At 38.6% G+C, this 20,705-nt stretch overlaps 1 protein-coding gene across 1 annotated transcript in view; it reads left to right on the top strand.

The window, feature by feature from the left end:
- Positions 1–13,006, top strand: part of LOC108397110 (uncharacterized) — a 47,777-nt gene extending 34,771 nt beyond the window's left edge. Inside the window, 3 exon segments of the mRNA XM_017660353.3 lie at positions 11,681–11,991; positions 11,994–12,189; positions 12,191–13,006. Coding sequence (XP_017515842.3) covers positions 11,868–11,991; positions 11,994–12,189; positions 12,191–12,608 — 738 coding nt within the window. The 5' untranslated portion in view covers positions 11,681–11,867 and the 3' untranslated portion in view covers positions 12,609–13,006.
- The last annotated feature ends 7,699 nt before the right edge of the window (positions 13,007–20,705 follow it).

Genomic DNA, 20,705 nt, shown 5'->3' with positions numbered 1-20,705 from the left:
ATGGTTACCCTCAGGAACCCATAGCTTAAAATTTGTCTAGCATTACTTTGTGCTTAGAGGAGGAGATGGGTTGCTGGATACTTTTTTTCAATGTTCTTGTTCCATCCAAAGCTTTAGACTTTTACACAGAACCTATGCTTCAGACAAGGCCTCTCCCCTTGTTTTTGACCTCCTCACCCCCCCACTTTGGACATTGTTTATTAGTGCTTACTGATCTAATAGCAGGTATTAGGAAGGTGGAGGCATTCTTTAATGTTCTGGTTCAGCCTCCATCACAGGTAGGTTGTTTGTTCCTGGATATCAAGGACCAGACTTTCTAAGGGATCTTCCATTCTCCAGTGATTTCTCTTTATAGGAGCTTCCAATGGGTATATATATATGTATATATATATATATATATCTTACGAAAAGGTTGGTTTTATCTGTTTCCTTCCCTAGGGAAGGTTTTCTGTCCCAGTATATTTAGGTCTTGCTCATAGGGGAAAAGAATCCAGGCTTGGTGTGTCTCCCATAGTAGAAGTTGCTTCTTTTCCCCAGGACTGCAGTTTAGGCCTCTTTCCAGCCTTGTCCCAGTTTGTCTCATAAGCACCCAGTGAAGTCTGTGGAGCAGATGTGAGCTCCCCTTTTGGGGTTGCTTACAGGGTTGTTATATCTCACAGTAGCCTACACTTGGCCTTTAGCAATTTGTTAAATTTTTTTAGCATTTAGTTTTTTACAAAAAGAGATCATTCTCTTTATGATGTTTTTTTCATTATCCATATATCCTGAGCATCTGTTCACCTCAGCAAGTATATGTGTACATCATTTTTCATGGGAACATATTATTCCTTAAATAGATGTACCATAAATACATTACTGCATGTTTAGGTATTTCTAGTTTTCTACAATTATAAACTATGCTATAGTGAACATGTTCACAAAAGTATCCTTCTATGTTCATCAGTGAACAATAATAATAGCTAACATTGAGTACTTACTGTTGTATACCAGATATTCTAAATTATGGATGGTACAGATCTTCACAATAACCCCATAAGTTAAAAATGATCATTTCTATTTGAAGATGAAGATATAATTTCTACCCAAACACTATCAAATAATCTATGGGTGATTTTACCCCTCTTTCTACTCATCATGTTTTCCAATATAAACTTATTTATGAGGAAGGAATGAAAGAAGTATGACAAATTCAAAGGTATATCCTGTTGAATGAGTTCCACACACATGTGTTATATGTGTGTATGTTTATATCTGGCTAATGTCCATCTTACAATATAAAAAATAGGATGGTATATTATGACTGCTTTACTAATAAAGTCCTTGTAAGACAAGGAAAGCTTTCATCTACTACTTTATTGCCCAAGTGCCAGCTTACTATGTATTGTAAGTAAATGAATGTGGTGAGATGTTAAACATTAGAAGCAACGATTCCCAATGTTTACTCTAGTCCTATTTATTTCTACCTGCTAATGCTAAATAAACACAATATATACATATTTTCTATAACTGCACAATGAAAAAAACAATTTAGATCATAATACACACATGCAGTATACATTATGTATGTTTTCAGTTCCCATGAAAGTTGGTAATTCAGGAAAAGACTTTTGAGTAATATCATTTCAAGGGATAAAAATACTTTGATATTAAGTGTGCTATTATGGAATTTTTAAATTCCTGAGCTTTCTTAGAATTATGAAGATTAAAGACACATCAACTTTAAAATTTTCATACTAGCTCTCACTGCAATTGCTCGTTACTAAGTTAGCCTTGCTTTCAAATACAAAAATTTAAACTGTGAGCTGAATCTTGAGAGGAAATATGCAATTTTCATAGTCTTCCAAACTAATTGGAAAAGATCAAATATCTATAATTTATTCTTGAGTTTTTCAGAAAAGTCTTAATAAAGAACTCAGTTTCTAGACTATCTGAATAAAGAACTCCCTTTGTTCTTTGTTGCAGTAGAAGTTGCTTCTTTTCTCCAGGACTGCACTTGAGGTCTCTTTCCAGCCTTGTCCCAGCTTATCTCATGTTCTTCAGTTCTGGTATAGGAATACAAAATTGCTATAAATTATGTATTTCATTAAAATTAGTAATAAAATCTGTTGACTGTGTGGGTATTGCAACAATATAATGTGACTTGGCATACACCATTTTACATGTAATATAAACCTATCTTTTTGTTACAGTTTGGGAAGACCTAGAATAGGTTTTTCAGAATCCTATGAATTTAAAGCAGATTCAATGTTTTGCTTTTCAGAAAGAACTCTTAGGAATTTAATAAACTATTTTTGCATTAAGGAATTAAATTTAGTCCTTTATTTTAAAGGATTTTTAAGCATTTTGATTCTGGCTTAAATTCCCTCAGAGTTAAAAAAATGCAAATAGTTTACTTTTCTATTAAGAAATCAAGTGTTTGGTAGGTTATCCTAAGCACTTAAATCTAAATTATTCTAAAATGCTGAAATACAGCAAGGAGATTTTGGTTTACACCCAAAACACTTTCTCATCTAAATAGGCATTCTGTTATTAAGAAAAATATTACTGTAACCACGTAATTTCCTGAACATGAAGGGATCATTAGCTGGTAGATACTTAAAATAACTACTGTTTTCCAAAGAATACAACATGATTACCAGAATAATGTGGTGGTTGGTTTATGGATAAAATTTTATGTTTAATATAAGGAAAAAAAAATCTACTGACTAAGAACTAAGTTAGATATATGGGTCACAAAGAATAAGTATGTATTAAGCACAACTCTGTGTGGTCATTTGTAACTCATTAAATATCTGCATTAAATTATTAGCTTTGAAGGGGTGGAGCCAAGATGGCAGCATGAGTAGAGCAACAGAAATCTCCTCCCAAAACCACATATATGTATGAAAATATAACAAAGACAACTCTTCCTAAAATAGAGACCAGAGGACACAGGACAACATCCAGACCACATCCACACCTGTGAGAACCCAGCGCCTCATGAAGGGGGTAAGATATGAGCCCTGGCCAGGTGGGACCTGAGCGACCCTCCCCCCAGCTCGCGGCAGGAGGAGAGGAGTCAGCAGGGAGTGAGAGGGAGCTGAGGACTGCTGAACACCCAGCCCCAGCCATCCGGACCAGAGCACAGACACAGTGCATGTGTGGGGTCCTGGATACTAGGGAAAGAGAGTGGCAGGACCGGTGAGTGGGTGCCTGAGGCTGATGCTGGAGAACAAAGAAATGGGAGTGCCCGTTTTTTTTTTCTTGGTGAGTGCTTTTTTGGAAGTCTTAAAGGGACAGGGACCCCAATACTGGGGAAACAGGGCAGCAAGACCGGTGAGCGGGTGCCTGAGACCAGTACCTGAGGACAAAGAAAATCGTGCATTTTTCTTTTTTTAAATTATTTATTTAATTTTTTTGTTGTTGTTCCTGTTGTTTTGGTTTGGAGAGTGCTTTTTGGAAGTCTTAAAGGGGCAGGCAGGACACTTAGTCCATAGGCAGGGAATCTGGGGATCTCTGGGCACTCTAACTCCCTGAGCAGCATTGAGCACAGAGGCCCCTTAAGGAGATAAATAGCCTCCCGGCTGCTCCTCCTCCAACTGGGCTCCACCATTTTGGAGTAGCAACCAGAACCAAGTCACTCGCACAGCAACAGCAGAGATAAGCTCCATAGCAGCCGGGCAGGAAACAGAAGCCCTGTCTGCTCACAGCTGCACAGCACAAGCCACTAGAGGTCGCTGTTCTCCCAGGAGAGAAAGGCCATAAACCAACAAGAAGGGAAGTCCTTCCAGCAGTCACTCATGCAACTATCTCTATCGCCATGAAAAGGCAAAATTTCAGGCAGACCAAGATAACAGAGACAACACCAGAGAAGGAGACAGACCTAACCAGTCTTCCTGAAAAAGAATTCAAAATAAAAATCATGAACATGCTGACAGAGATGCAGAGAAAAATGCAAGAGCAATGGGATGAAGTCCGGAGGGAGATCACAGATGTCAGGAAGGAGATCACAGAAGTGAAACAAACCCTGGAAGGATTTATAAGCAGAATGGATGAGATGCAAGAGGCTATTGAAGGAATAGAAACCAGAGAACAGGAAAGTATAGAAGCTGACATAGAGAGAGATAAAAGGATCTCCAGGAATGAAACAATACTAAGAGAACTATGTGACCAATCAAAAAGGAACAATATCTGTGTTATAGGGGTACCAGAAGAAGAAGAGAGAGGAAAATAGATAGAAAGTGTCTTTAAAGAAATAATTGCTGAAAACTTCCCCAAACTGGGGGAAGAAATAATCGAACAGACCATGGAAATACACAGAACCCCCAACAGAAAGGATCCAAGGAGGACAGCACCAAGACACATAATAATTAAAATGTCAAGGATCAAGGACAAGGAAAGAGTTTTAAAGGCAGCCAGAGAGAAAAAGGTCACCTATAAAGGAAAACCCATCAGGCTATCATCAGAATTCTCGACAGAAACCCTACAGGCCAGAAGAGAATGGCATGATATATTTAATACAATGAAACAGAAGGGCCTTGAACCAAGGATACTATATTCAGCACGACTATCATTTAAATGTGATGGCAGGATTAAACAATTCCCAGACAAGCAAAACCTGAGGGAATTTGCTTCCCACACACTGCCTCTACAGGGCATTTTATAGGGACTGCTCTATATGGGAGCACCCCTAAAAAGAGCACAGAACAAAACACACAACATATGAAGAATGGAGGAGGAGGAATAAGAAGGGAGAGAAGAAAATAATCTCCAGTGTATATAACAGCTCAATAAGTGAGCTAAGTTAGGCAGTAAGATACTAAACAGGCTAACCTTGAACCTTTGGTAACCACTAATTTAAAGCCTGCAATGGCAATAAGTACATATCTCTCAATAGTCACCCTAAATGTATGGATTTAATGGACCAATCAAAATACACAGAGTAATAGAATGGATAAAAAAGCAAGACCCATTTATATGCTGGTTATAAGAAACTCACCTCAAACCCAAAGCCATGCACAGACTAAAAGTCAAGGGATGGAAAAACATATTTCAGGCAAACATCAGCGAGAAGAAAGCAGGGGTTGCAGTACTAATATCAGACAAAATAGACTTCAAAACAAAGAAAGTAACAAGAGATAAAGAAGGACACTACATATAGATAAAGGGCTCAGTCCAACAAGAGGATATAACCATTCTAAATATATATGCATCCAACACAGGAGCACCAGCATATGTGAAACAAATACTAACAGAAATAAAGAGGGAAATAGACCACAATGCATTCATTTTCAACACACCACTCACCCCAAAGGATAGATCCACCGGGTAGAAAATAAGTAAGGACACACAGGCACTCAACAACACACTAGAACAGATGGACCTAATAGACATCTATAGAAGTCTACACCCAAAAACAACAGGATATAAATTCTTCTCAAGTGCACATGGATCATTCTCCAGAATAGACCATACTAGCCCACAAAAAGAACCTCAGTAAATTCCAAAATATTGAAATTCTACCAACCAATTTTTCAGACCACAAAGGTATAAAAGTAGAAATAAATTCTACAAAGAAAACAAAAAGGCTCACAAACATATTGAGGCTTAACAACATGCTTCTATATAATCAATGGATCAATGAACAAATCAAAATAGAGATCAAGGAATATATAGAAACCAATGACAACAACAACACAAAGCCCCAACTTCTGTGGGACGCAGGGAAAGCAGTCTTAAGAGTAAAGTATATAGCAATCCACGCACACTTGAAGAAGGAAGAACAATCCCAAATGAATAGTCTAACATCACAATTATCGAAACTGGAAAAAGAAGAACAAATGAGGCCTAGAGTCAGCAGAAGGAGGGACATAATAAAGATCAGAGAAGAAATAAACAAAATTGAGAAGAATAAAATAATAGCAAAAATCAATGAAACCAAGAGCTGGTTCTTTGAGAAAATAAACAAAATAGATAAGCCTCTAGCCAAACTTACTAAGAGAAAAAGAGAATCAACACAAATCAACAGAATTAGAAATGAGAATGGAAAAATCACGACAGACTCCACAGAAATACAAAGAATTATTAAAGACTACAATGAAAACCTATATGCCAACAAGCTGGAAAACCTAGAAGAAATGGACAACTTCCTAGAAAAATACAACCTCCCAAGACTGACCAAGGAAGAAACACAAAAGTTAAACAAACCAATTATGAGCAAAGAAATTGAAATGGTAATCAAAAAACTACCCAAGAACAAAACCCCGGGGCTGGATGGATTTAGCTCGGAATTTTATCAGACACACAGAGAAGACATAATACCCATTCTCCTTAAAGTTTTCCAAAAAAATAGAAGAGGAGGGAATACTTCCAAACTCATTCTTTGAAGCCAACATCACTCTAATACCAAAACCAGGCAAAGACCCCACCAAAAAAGAAAATTACAGACCAATATCCCTGATGAATGTAGATGCAAAAATACTCAATAAAATATTAGCAAACAGAATTCAACAGCATATCAAAAGGATCATACACCATGACCAAGTGGGATTCATCCCAGGGATGCAAGGATGGTACAATGTTAGAAAATCCATCAACATCATCCACCACATCAACAAAAAGAAAGACAAAAAACACATGATCATCTCCATAGATGCTGAAAAAGCATTCGACAAAATTCAACATCCATTCATGATAAAAACTATCAACAAAATTGGTATAGAGGGCAAGTAACCCAACATAATAAAGGCCATATATGTTAAACCCAGAGCCAACATCATACTGAACAGCGAGAAGCTGAAAGCTTTTCCTCTGCGATCGGAAACAGGACAGGGATGCCCACCCTCCCCACTGTTATTCAACATAGTACTGGAGGTCCTAGGCACAGCAATTAGACAAAACAAAGAAATCCAAGGAATCCAGATTGGTAAAGAAGAAGTTAAACTGTCACTATTTGCAGATGACATGATATTGTACATAAAAAACTCTGAAGACTCCACTCTGAAACTACTAGAGCTAACATCGGAATTCAGCAAAGTTGCAGGATACAAAATTAAAACACAGAAATCTGTGGCTTTCCTATAAACTAACAATAAACTAATAGAAAGAGAAATCAAGAAGACAATTCCATTCACCTTTGCATCAAATAGAATAAAATACCTAGGAATAAACCTAACCAAGGAAGTGAAAGACCTTTACTCTGAAAACTATAGGACACTCTTAAGAGAAATTAAAGAGGTCACTAACAAATGGAAACTCATCCCATGCTCCTGGCTAGGAAGAATTAATATAATCAAAATGGCCATCCTGCCCAAAGCAATATACAGATTCGATGCAATCCCTATCAAATTACCAACAGCATTCTTCAATGAACTGGAACAAATAGTTCAAAAATTCATATAGAAACACCAAAGATCCCGAATAGCTAAAGCACTCCTGAGAAGGAAGAATAAAGTGGGGTGGATCTCACTCCCCAACTTCAAGCTCTACTACAAAGCCACAGTAATCAAGACAATTTGGTACTGGCAGAAGAACAGAGCCACAGACCAGTGGAACAGGTTCGAAACTCCAGACATTAACCCAAACATATATGGTCAATTAATATTTGATAAAGGAGCCATGGACATACAATGGCGAAATGACAGTCTCTTCAACAGATGGTGCTGGCAAAACTGGACAGCTACATGTAAGAGAATGAAACTGGATCACTGTCTAACCCCAGACACAAAAGTAAATTCAAAATGGGTCAAAGACCTGAATGTAAGTCATTAAGCCATAAAACTCTTAGAAAAAAACATAGGCAAAAACCTTTTAGACATAAACATGAGTGACCTCTTCTTGAACATATCTCCCCGGGCAAGGAAAACAACAGCAAATTGAACAAGTGGGAAGATCTTAAGCTGAAAAGCTTCTGTACAGCAAAAGACACCATCAATAGAACAAAAAGGAACCCTACAGTATGGGAGAATATATTTGTAAAAGACAGATCTGATAAAGGCTTGATGTCCAAAATATGTAAAGAGCTCACATGCCTCAACAAACAAAAAACAAATAATCCAATTTAAAAATGGGTAAAGGAATTGAACAGACAGTCCTCCAAAAAAGAAATACAGATGGCCAACAGACACATTGAAAGATGCTCCATATTGCTAATTATCAGAGAAATGCAAATTAAAACTACAATGAGATATCACCTCACACCAGTAAGGATGGCTGCCATCCAAAAGACAAACAACAACAAATGTTGGTGAAGCTGTGGAGAAAGGGGAACCCTCCTACACTGCTGGGGGGAATGTAAATTAGTTCAACCATTGTGGAAAGCAGTATGGAGGTTCATCAAAATGCTCAATACAGACCTACCACTTGACCCAGGAATTCCACTCCTAGGAATTTACCCTAAGAACGCAGCAATCAAGTTTGAGAAAGACAGATGCACCCCTATGTTTATCACAGCACTATTTACAATAGCCAAGAATTTGAAGCAACATAAATGTCCATTGGTAGATGAATGCATAAAGAAGATGTGGTACATATACACAATGGAATCCTACTCAGCCATAAGAATAGGGCAAATCCTACCATTTGCAGCAACATGGATGGAGCTGGAGGGTATTATGCTCAGTGAAATAAGCCAAGTGGAGAAAGAAATACCAAATGATTTCACTCACCTGTGGAGTATAAGAACAAAGGAAAAACTGAAGGAACAAAATAGCAGCGGAATTCCAGAACCCAAAAATGGACTAACAGGTACCAAAGGGAAAGGGACTGGGGAGGATGGGTGGGTAGGGAGGGATAAGGGGGGAAGAAGAAAGGGGGTATTAAGATTAGCATGCATAGGGTGGGAGGGAGAGAGGGGAGGGCTGTACAACACAAAGAAGACAAGTAGTGATTCTACAGCATTTTGCTATGCTCATGGACAGTGACTGTAAAGTGGTTTATAGAGGGGACCTGGTATAGTGGAGAGCCTAGTAAACATAATATTCTTCATGTAAGTGTAGATTAAAGATAAAAAAAAAAGAAAGAAAAGGGGGATTACTCTTTGATAGGAGAAAACTAACTGCAAATCAACAATTAATGCATGCTTTAAATATCCTTAATTTTGATCACTTAAAGGGTGTCAGATGATCGGCTATGGAAGTACATTTTTCTGATGATATTCCTTTCTCTTAAAAAAAAAAGCAGTTCCTGTGTGGTGACCTCCAATGAGTTCTACACAATGGTATAAAGGGCATATAAAAGTGTGGGCAAAGGGTCTGTTTGTGTTTATACAGAGGTTGAAGGCCTAATTTGGCTACCCAGAAAATGAACTTAGATACGATATTAAGAAGAACTTCCATCATCAGCACTCTCTGGAAGACTCGTACCAGAAGATGATCATCAAAAAACCTCAACAAAGATCCAGGCGATGCTGCAGTTGTAGCTGCATCCATCCCACCAGTTCCCTGGACTTGCCATTGGAATGAAGGAGATATCTAAGTTGGCCTGTGCTTTCAGTAAAACAACAAATTTGACTGGATCTATACTGTTGGAACTCAACCAAGAATTAGGAGAAGTGCAAATTGTAGCACTCCAAAATCTTACAACTACAGACTATCTACTGTTAAAAGAACATATGGGATGTGAACAGTCCCCAGGAATGGGTTGTTTTAATTTGTCTGATTTCTCTCAGACTGTTCAAGTTCAGTTGGACAATATCCATCATATCATAGACAAATTTTCACAAATGCTTAGGGTGCCTAATTGGTTTTCTTGGTTTCACTGGAGATGGCTGGTAATTATAGATCTGCTTTGGTTATGTAACTGTATTCCTATTATGTTAATGTGTGTGCACAATTTAATTAGTAGTTTAAAACCTATACATGCTGAAGTTACTCTACAAGAAGTTATGTCATAGAAATAATCAATCCTCCCATGTTTTCTTCCGTCTGCTACCTCTATAGCTTTTCTTCTTCCTTACTAATTACAACCCTTAAATAGAATTCGTGCCTCATATCGAATTTACCGAGTATCATAATTCCTCCAAGTGGTAAAGATACCTCAAGACAAATGCTGAACATAGAAGCCACAGGGCATAAATCTGCAAAGAAGTAAAAAGCTAACCTTTTCAAACAATATGGCTTCTCTCTCACTTACCAACTTTACATATCCCTGTATGGCCCCGGAAGATGACTGGTTAGCCAGAGATGGGTAAGATTCCTCAAGGGAGGAACAACCTAAGACAGGCACAGTTGCAGGGGTCCATCAGGTGAGAAATTGGGGATCAACAGTGGTGAGGCTTAGAACCTCACCCTCCCCCACCCTGTTTTGAGAGAAATCTTCTGCATCCGTGGATGCAGTGCCCTTGTCTAGCTTGGATTAACACATAGTGTACAGGCACACACCTGATCATCTACATTTGCTCTCTTACAGCACTAAACTATGTTTTCTACCTTTATCTTGCATCTACCTACCACTTCAGCATTTTATTAAAAATAAAAAAAATAAAATAATAAAGGGAGTAATGTGGGATCCACATATAAATCAAGTATAAAAATCAAACGAATGTTTATATTTGACCTGATTGTTTATAGTTCATAATGTGTGATCAAAACTGAAAGTTTCTGTGATGACTGCCCTTGCACTGTTCACCATGTAAGAACTTATTCACTATGTGAGAATTTGTTCACCATGTAAGAACTTGTTCGTTATGCTTCAGAAGATTGGAGACTGACGAGAATTAGGCTTGGGTTGGATTAATGATTGTGCTTTGAGCATTGACTCCCCTATACAGAATTTTATTGTTGTTAACAACCATTTGATCAATAAATATGAGAGATGCCCTCTCACAAAATAAAAAATTTAAAAAAATTTTAAAAAAATCTATGAAAGGAAAAAAAAATTCTGAAAGAAGGAAACACAGCCAGCTGCCATTCTCCTTGCTCATCATCTTTCCCAGTGTCAGTCACACCTCATGCATTTGGCAATGCTCTTGACATGAGTGACATTAGCTAGAGCACAAATCAAGTAGCATATGCTGAGGAGTGGGAAAAAATCACAGACACATTTATAAAAGGGAAAACAAACAAACAAAAAAAATTATTAGCTTTGTGCAGCTTTGTTTTTAGGACAAAAACAAAAACAAATTTTTAAAACCTCACTTTCTCTATTTTTCTTTGTTTTAGCAATTTTGATTTATTGATACATTTTGTTGCCTTAAGACTATGGGCATTACTTACCAGCTGTATGACTTTGGACACATACTAAGTTCTTAGTCTTTCCATCTGTAAAATGGAGTAATAACACCTACCTTAAGGAACTGAGAGAATCAGAGTAGGAACATACATCACTTAGTATAACCTACCACATAAGATGCATTCAGTAAATGGTAACCATCATTAAAATAAGATGGCAAATATAGTTTCAAGGGCAGTGAGAATTAAGGAAATGAGAGTGCTTGGATGTTGATAATCACTTCAATTTCCAACATATTCATTAAATAACGAATAGATTAGTAGAAGATTAATGATCTGCAGAGTAGTTTAGCTCAGAGTTAAACCTGGTTTAGCAGACAATTCAATGCTTTAGCCTTGATCAATATTCAATATATCTAGAATTCTTAATTTGCAATTTATGTCTGTTGAGATTTAAACTTATTCAGTTTGTTATATCAGTGTAATATTGATTTACTGACTTCTCTTCATATTTTCGCTGTTTTGTCCTGCAGTGGGCCTGAGTGAGCCTTGTTCCTGCTTTGGTACTCCTCGTGCAAGTCTACACAACAGCCAATTCTATGTGAACAAATTCTTGCCTAATTTAGGGCCGTTTTTGTTGTATATATCATTAGTTCTCCTTTGGCTGAACCCGGAGACTTGGAGTGTATCTATTTTGTGCAAATAAAACACTAAGAAACAATGGTTTCTTTACCAAGAAACAATACTGTCTCTGAATCTAAGTAGATAAATAAAGGGAAGATATGGCACTTCTTTTTCTCTTTTTTCTCTTGTGCCCAAGATCAAAACAAGCTGGTGCAACAAACATGGTGCAAAAAAACCTTTAGAGAGATAATAAGGTGTCCAGGGGTGAGAACAAAGCTCTTGGAAAAGAAGATGAGTCGTTCTGGAGAGAAAACAAAGGTGTTCAATGGGAAAACAAAGCCTTCCAAGTGGACGGACAGTTAATTCGGGAGAAGAATCAGTCCCTAAGACAGCAAAACCAGGTCCTATGGTAGTTGAAAGTGTGATCTTAGAAAGCCAAAAACCACCTGGGGGAAAAAAATCAAAGTCTTGAACACAGTAAGAAAGTCTTATTGGCAACAGAATCGAGCCCTGGGGGCTCAGACCAAGGCTCTCCAGGAACAGGAGAAAGCCTCCCAGAGTGAGGCAAAAGCTCTGCAAGATGAAGTAAGGTCTCTCCGTGAGGAGACCAAGGCCCTACAACACGAGGAGAGAGCGGTCAGGATGGAGGCTCGTGCCCTGATGGAAGCGGGAGGAGCGCTCGAGAGGGAAGGGCAGGCTTTGTGGAAGGAGGAACAGGCACTTTGTGAGGAGAACAAGACTCTTAAGGAAGAAAGCAGTGCTCTTCAAGGGGAGGAAAGGGCCCTTCTGCAAGAGGCAAAAGTCCTTGAGGAGAGGAATAATTTTCTTCAGGGATAATACAATAAATGTGTGCTGGAAAAATGCACAAGACTAAAACAGAACACGAGATGTAACTCGAAGACTTAACCAGCAAACCATGAATATCACTGACATTCTAGGGAAAAAAAACAAAAATGTTTGAAGGTGAAATAATGGTATTATTAGGGGAAGTCATAGCCTGGAAATATATAGGGCTCAGCGTCTGGTTCTGGAAACTAAATAAAGTCATGAAAAGTGGGGAAAAAAAAAGGAAAGGAAATGATTCTTTCAGGTTTACTTAAATTTTACATGACTATTGGTGATAAATACTATATTAGAGGACAAAGATGTACTGCAGAAAATGTGTGACACTGAATGGCCCAGCTGGGTTTGCCCTTTACTTTCATAGACACTGGATGAATATCATAATAAATAGGTAATAGAGTATTCACAGCATTCTCCACTTTTTTTTTTCTCCTCTCATTTATCATCCTTCTCTTCTTGCTTGTTGGGCGAGTGGGAGGTTGTTTTATCTAAAAATGTACTAAAAAAAAAAATCAGGGAGTGAAACAACAAAGGTCTCCAAACTTATAATAAGAGTTTAGGAGTTTGGAATGTGAATCTGTGGAGCAGTTCACATTCAGTGGAAACTGGGGAAGGAAGAAAAGATTTTCCGAAAGTGTTAATGTTGATTCTTGATCTAACTGAATGCCCTTCTAAAACTGAATTCTACAAAAACTGAGTCACATGGGCTCATGGACTTTCATCACATACATAGTTGCAGCATACTAAGTCACAAAGTGCTGGTGGGCTGGTGCCAATACCTTACTTTTTTCATCATCATAAACTTTCAGCATGGAATGGGTCCTACTGAATGTAACTGGAGCCATGTATCATTCCGATTCTTGTCTAGTTGGGGAACGAGAATGCGAGTATAGAAAGAGAATACTTCCATCTTCCCTAGTGCTGTCTCATCTGCAAAAAGTCAACATACGTTTATTGAACACCACTAATTAGCAGTCTGTTAAGCAATGTGGACAAATTTAAGCATAAAAAGTGAAAATGTCTCCTGATTTTAAGGATTCCATAGCTTGTGAAGGCAGATGAATATTACTACTTTATTTCTTGAGAAAGTTTATCTTCCTGATAAACATTTTACTCTTCCTTGGAACTGATAGAGCCACCATTTAGATAAAACAGACTTGAAGAAGATTAAAAAGCCATGTTTGCAGATATGTACTCCACTGATTTGTAATTCAAATGGGACAGGGAAGAAATGCAATGGGTTTATCATTGTTTCTACCTCCAAAGATGTGGAAGAAACCTGGAGGCAGGTCGATGACCAACTTGCTGTCTAGGAATTTATGGTTATGTGACCCAATTGCCTAGGTATTAATTTTGATATGTTATTGTTCACAGAAGAGTCCTTGCTGTGGAAATTCTCTGCTGTGTTTAGGGGATAATAAACTATTGTACTCTTTGGTGGTAAGGTCAAGGAGAGCAGTGCCCATGGAATGGCATGTTTGTCCTTGACTCCTCTTAGTGAGAAAGCCATCATTATCACATCATAGTTAAAGCAGCAGTGACTTGGTTTAAACTGAAGGCACAGGAAGTACTGATCAGAATTTCAATCTCTCTTCTGAATTCAAATGTTGAGGACTGGCACTACTACAAAAAAAAACTTGATTAATGTTTATAGCACATTCTACAAGTGAGAAATTATATAAAGTAAGAAATGGGTTAAACATGTTGATATCATTCATCATAATGTCTCATGTTTCATGTTCACAGACTAATCATAGTTTCTGCTAAAATTTCAAGTTACCATATTTATGAAATACTATATTGAGAACTGTATTTTCATCATATAATAAGATGGATATAATTACATGTACATTAAAAATATTTCAAATGTCTTGTTAGATACCAATTTTATTGAAATTATGTGTTATAAAAAGGAAATACTTCTGAATGAAAAAAGGGGGGCATTTTGATGCCCACAGTGCAGAACTTTAGTGTATACAAATTTTGTTTCTTTGTTGTTCATTTCTACTTTTTTCCTCATGGTTTCCAGAAAGGGTGGTTACCTGAAGGTCATCTGAATGCCTAATGTTTCCAATGGGATTGCCTCCTCCAAGCCAGCAGTCACTTCTTACAGGAGAAAATAGTTGCATGGATGCTCCAAATATTTTCTGAGAGATTACAGTTTGTTTCTCTCTCTTTAGGGGACCATCAGGTCTAAATATGTGGTAAGCTCCATTTATTTAAGGCCACAAGTCCCAGGCCCCCAGATGCATCCTTCTTCATGTTGGTTTACACTCCATTATGCTCTATATGTCCTCTAATATATCCCAATTCTACATCATTCTTCACCCCCCTGAATATTTGATCAAAACTCCTTTATCTTTAACTTCTTTCTGAAAGTTCTTTTTGTCTTCTTTACCTAGATAGACTTCAAGGATACTGCCCTCTTAGTACACCTCTCAGGTGAGGCATGATGTACACAGGTGATTCGTAATTCCTTTGAAGTTTTAAGAATAGGGTAATTTAGGAGACTGTGTTGACTCAGATCTTGGTGTTCTTTATCCACATAGGTTCATTTACACTTCAGAGATCTATCTCCTGTCCTGGTTACAAAGTTACTTAATTGATTAAAGGGCTGGAAGAAGAGGAAGAACAGCCTATAGATTAAGTTAAATAATAAACTGGGCGTTTTTTGCAGGCTAAGTAGATTTTACAAAGGCATGGCCCTTGTACTATTTCCCTGCCCTACCTCCCTATGACTTCAAACTGCATATAGAAAATCCAGAAATGTGCTACTCAGCTGCTTGGATTTTATTTTCAAAAACTATTTTCTCTATATCATCTCATCTTCATCCTCATTGTTATACCTTAAAAGATTTACAATTGGCAAGAACACTGATTCAGAAATCTGAACTGTTTCACTTTCTGAACACGTTCCTACACCTCTACCTCATTTTCCTACTGAATCCACCTGAAGTAAAAATCCAACTTGGCTCCAGCAACATTATTTCACTACTATCACCTCACATATTTTTGCTTCTTTTGTTCATTCTGGTTCTCTACGATACCTTTCAAAATGCTCTTTACTTTTTAAATTCAATCTCCAGTGCACTGACCTAAAAATTTCCAACCCTGAGTACTTGTAACTAAGCTTTTTCCTTTTTGTCGCGACCCTTCAGGGACCGAAGCAACACGCCCAAGGTCTTGATTCTTCTCTAGGCTTTATTCTCTAATCTCTCACGGTGGTTACAGCAGTTGTCGGGCAGCTCCTCTCCCTCCCAGCGGGCTCCCTTATATTCAGTCACCCAACCAATCCGGGACAGTATCATGCGTGACCTTTAAGCGGATAGGTGTCACGCGCCACTCTAAGCGGGCAGCACGAGCTGTGCACGGGTACGGAAGTCTGCTGGGCCAATCCCCAACAGGGAAGAGGGGAAAGGGTGGTGAGCAGGAAGCAGGTGCCATCTTTAGGGCGTTGTCCAGCTAGAGTGGGGCTCAGCCTCGGCCGTAGGCCAGGCCCCCACATCTCCCCCTTTATTGTTTTATAACCAAAGCGCTGTCGGGATCATGCCTGTCTTAGGTCGTCCGGAGTCTGCGGCATTCTTACCCGTCCTCAGGCAACAGACAGCTTAGGTCTGCGCCCTGTCTTAGGTTGATATGCGCAGCTCCCGATCTTACCCGTCCTTGACTACTGATCCAGCATATTAAGCCATACTCTGGGGGAGATGCCTTCCTCTAGCACTGCCATGGCCTGCAACAGGACCTTCCGTTCTCCCCATTGCTGTTTTTGTATGGAACAGACTTTCCTCCCAAGCACGAGGAGGCCCACAATTAGCAATATTCCTATGACACCTACACCTGACCAGGCTTTGGTGGCGTTTAACATCTTGCCTAACTGTCTGGACAAGTTGGCAGCTTTAGAATAATTATGAAAAGGAATACCAGTAATACACCCTCATATACGCAGCCCACAGACAAAACCTCCCCCAAGAGGTCCAATTGTTCTTGAAGAAGGTTCAGTGGCCTGGGACAGACCATTCAGCGTCTCTGCCGTAGGAATGGTGATAGTCAGCGCGGCAGTGGCTGCAGCTGCAGCTCGGCTCCGCCGTCGCCTGCTGTAGGATCCACGGCAGGAGCAGAAGCAGTGCGATCATCTTGTACCTATGCTCCGGGGTTTTCCACTCTGCGTCTCAGACATTCAGGCACCCAAACGGGGTTCTGCTGGTCCTGTGGAAAAACACAAACCGAGCCTCAGGTCCAGATTATCACTGGGTCCAGGCCTTTCCATGTTCCTTCCAACACATCCTTCCACAAAACTTTAGGCATGTGTTTTGGATTGGATTGTTGGCTGTGCCGCTCTGCTGCACTGCGGCCATTTTTGTCCAGTGTTCTAAAGTCTTCTCCTATTCCCCCTTTTTGTTTATATAAGGCATTCTTGAGGGTGAGGTGGGTGCATTCCACCATACCCTGACCCTGAGGGTTGTCTCTAGCTCCCTGCTGCTCTCATGACACAAAAGGATATCATCCATATAATGATAGATGATTATCAGGGGAAACTGTTTCCTGACAGTTTGTAAGGCCTTCTTTACATACACATGGTGGGGCTATTAGCCATGCCCTGTGGCAATAAACCTTTGACAGTCTCTGGGGTGAAGCGGGATGGAGAAGAAACAGTCTTTGATACTTTTTCCTAATTACAAAAATAGGTGTGTTCCATGGCGAGGTAGAGGGCTGGAGGTGACCAGCTGCTATCTGTTCTTGTACTAAAGTGTGGGCTGCTTCCTTCTTTTCTTTGGTGAGGGGCCACTGAGGTACCCACACAGGCCTTTTTAGGCTGTTTTCCCTCAGTGGCCCCGAAGAAAAACCCAATCCTGGTCCTCCGTCCCCATCCTCTCTCTAAAGGGGGAAGTATCCTAGTTATGATTTAGATGGACTACGTTGCCACTCTGCGAACCTTTTGATTTCATCGCCACTCTGCGAACCTTTTGATTTCGTCGCTGCTCTGCGAAACTTCACTGGCACCTCCTCATTCCATATATTATAATAAACAATGTCACAAACACTAACAGGACACACACACTACACATAATATCACAAACACTAACAGGACACACACACTACACATAAACACCCACCGCAACTGCCTGCTGTCTGCCCTGCCACGTATACTTTCAGTTTACTCGCCGATCCACTCACCCTCCTCGGTTCCCTTTCCCGGTCTGGCCAGCCGACCGAACGGCGTCCAGCGACGTTCATCAGCAGGCACCAGGGTCAGCGGATCAGGTCGCAACAAGGTTTAGCGATTCCCGGGTTTCGGCACCACTTGTCGCAACCCTTCAGGGACTGAAGCAACATGCCCAAGGTCTTGATTCTTCTCTAGGCTTTATTCTCTAATCTCTCACGGTGGTTACAGCAGTTGTCGGGCAGCTCCTCTCCCTCCCGGCGGGCTCCCTTATATTCAGTCACCCAACCAATCCGGGACAGTATCATGCGTGACCTTTAAGCGGATAGGTGTCACTCGCCACTCTAAGCGGGCAGCACGAGCTGTGCATGGGTACGGAAGTCTGCTGGGCCAATCCCCAACAGGGAAGAGGGAAAGGGTGGTGAGCAGGAAGCAGGCGCCATCTTTAGGGCATTGTCCAGCTAGAGTGGGGCTCAGCCTCGGCCGTAGGCCGGGCCCCCACACTTTTCTGTACCTATTCTATTCCCTTGTGTATTTCACTGTGTTTAGACTGTCTGAATTTAGCCAAAGTTAATGCTATTAACAGACTTAACACTATATACTACAAGCACCTACATTTACATATGTTAACTCACTTAATCTTTACAACTTAAGTGTTGTCAGTATCCTCATTTTACATGAGGAAAGAGAAGCATAAGAAAATTTGACTTTCCAAGGTCACATATATGATATATTTTAGAAATAGGATCTGAACTCCTGTGTTCTGTCTTTAGACTCTGCTCCTCTCTGCCTCTACAATATATTGCCTCAACACAAAATACTGGGTATTAATAACATAAAAATCACCCAAAATGCAAATGGGAGAAACATTGCCCAGCAACCTTATGTTTTCCTGCTTTCTATTGTAACTAAAGCTTAACCTCTTTCTCTACTCCTTCCAGGAATTCTCACATCTATTACTACCAAATGATAACCTGATTCATGGATCCCTAAGAAAATACTTATCAAGAACTCAGGCAGTACTACTCGACCACAAGCACAATTGTACCTATTCTGAGATACTTAGCAGTATCTCAATGTGGTTTTAATTTGTGTTTCCCTCATGACTAATGATTTTGAGCATATTTTCATATGTGTACTGGCCATTAGTGTATTTTTATGAAGTATTTTTCAACTATTTTGTTCATTTATTCTTGGTGGTTTGTGTTCTTTCACTGAGTTTTTAAAGTTCTTTATATATTCAGGACACAGGCCCTTTTACAGTTATGTATAGTGCAACTAGTTTCTCCAATTTGTGGCTTGCCTTTTCATTTTTTAACAATGAGGTGTGAAGAGCAGGTTTTGAATATAAAGTCCAGCTTATGTATTTTTTTCATTTAATGTGTATTATATTTACATCTACTGTCTTATTAGCAGTAAGTATTCTTGTTTGGAATTATATTTTTGTCCAGAAATATGGATTATAGTAAAATCATTCAACCAGAGTCTCAAATCAAGTGTTTGCTTGCTTATTTATAAATTATGTGACCAAAAGTATTTATCTTCACTGAGCTGCAGTTTTATCAGTATTAAGTTAAGCAAGTTAATAACTAACATCTATTGAGAGTTTTGTAGACATTTTATTTAGTCCTCATGATACAAGTTTTGAACTTATAAATTGTTATATTTTTCTCACTTGTTTGGTAAATGAGCTTTAAAGTTCATCATATGTCAATTAGTAAGTTTTTCAGGTACAGTATTTTTTCTTTTCACTTGATATAAATTCATGATATTTAATAGTGAGTAATTCACAAGGTAAGCAATGAAATTATGATGAATTATTTCAAGATGCAACTTTTGAACTAGGAATGTTTACTATTCTATTTTGTCCTTGGAAATCATCATCAATTCCTTAATATTTTAGTGTTAGTTTTTAAAAGTTAAATTATAGAATCACTGTTACTTAAGAAGGAATGATGATTTGCTGAGTCCCCAACTGTTGGGTCACTGACCAGCTAACTATAATTCTCTGATTAGTGCAGAGTGGTACCTGAATAGTAAAGTCTACAGTGCACTGTAGTCCCTGCAATATACTCTACTTTGTCCAGTCCACATCCATGTAAATAATGTCTATTATCAATCCTGTAGTCTTTTCATTGCCACAAGAGCTATAAGAATAAGCTATATATATAGCTATGTTATTTGAAGAAAGTGAGGCAAGATATTTAAAGACTAAGGGGCACTGGAGCTCACTTAAGGAGTCCATTCACAATCGGCTCACAGAGATGATTGTACACATCTCTTCCCAAGTCTGAATTCATGATACATGTTGATATCCTGAGTTTTGTATATACCAAACAGAGCTTTTTTGTTTTTTGTCTTTTTGGTCGAGCTGGTTGTTAAACATTTACCAACCTACCCGGGGTCTTGAAAATTGCTTTAAGAAAAAAACGCAATCTAGATGTTTTTATAATCCTTGAATATTTGTGCATTTCAAATGGACAATACAGCCCAATTATTTTCAGACGTTCATAGTATCAGCTATTTATCTTTCAGAGACATCTCACATTAATATCTATAATTTTTTGACCATGATTCATATTTTAAACAGGAAAAATAAAAGGATAATTAAAACAATAATGCAAGACTTTTTTTCTAAAACACTATAGTTATTTCATTTTTATTAATACATAAAAATATTTACATAATTAAGAATTATGTTTTAATATTTTATTAGACTAAGGAAATAGAAATAGTATATGTTTTTTTATATGGAGAGTGAAAAGCATGAAAGTAACTGGAAAATTACAGAAATTCAAGAAGAAATTGAGAATAGATCACCAGTTATTTTATGTTTAGGATAATATACCTTATGTTCAGGGACTATAATAGACCAGAAAGCAATCCTGAGAAAATGGCTCATTAGGGGTCTCCAAAGGGAAATCACTGTA

Source organism: Manis javanica, chromosome 9 (assembly GCF_040802235.1).
Source record: "Manis javanica isolate MJ-LG chromosome 9, MJ_LKY, whole genome shotgun sequence".
NCBI classification, from domain to species: Eukaryota; Metazoa; Chordata; class Mammalia; order Pholidota; family Manidae; genus Manis; species Manis javanica.
Note: the sequence above shows the minus strand (reverse complement) of the source record. Positions and strands in the feature narration are given on the sequence as shown.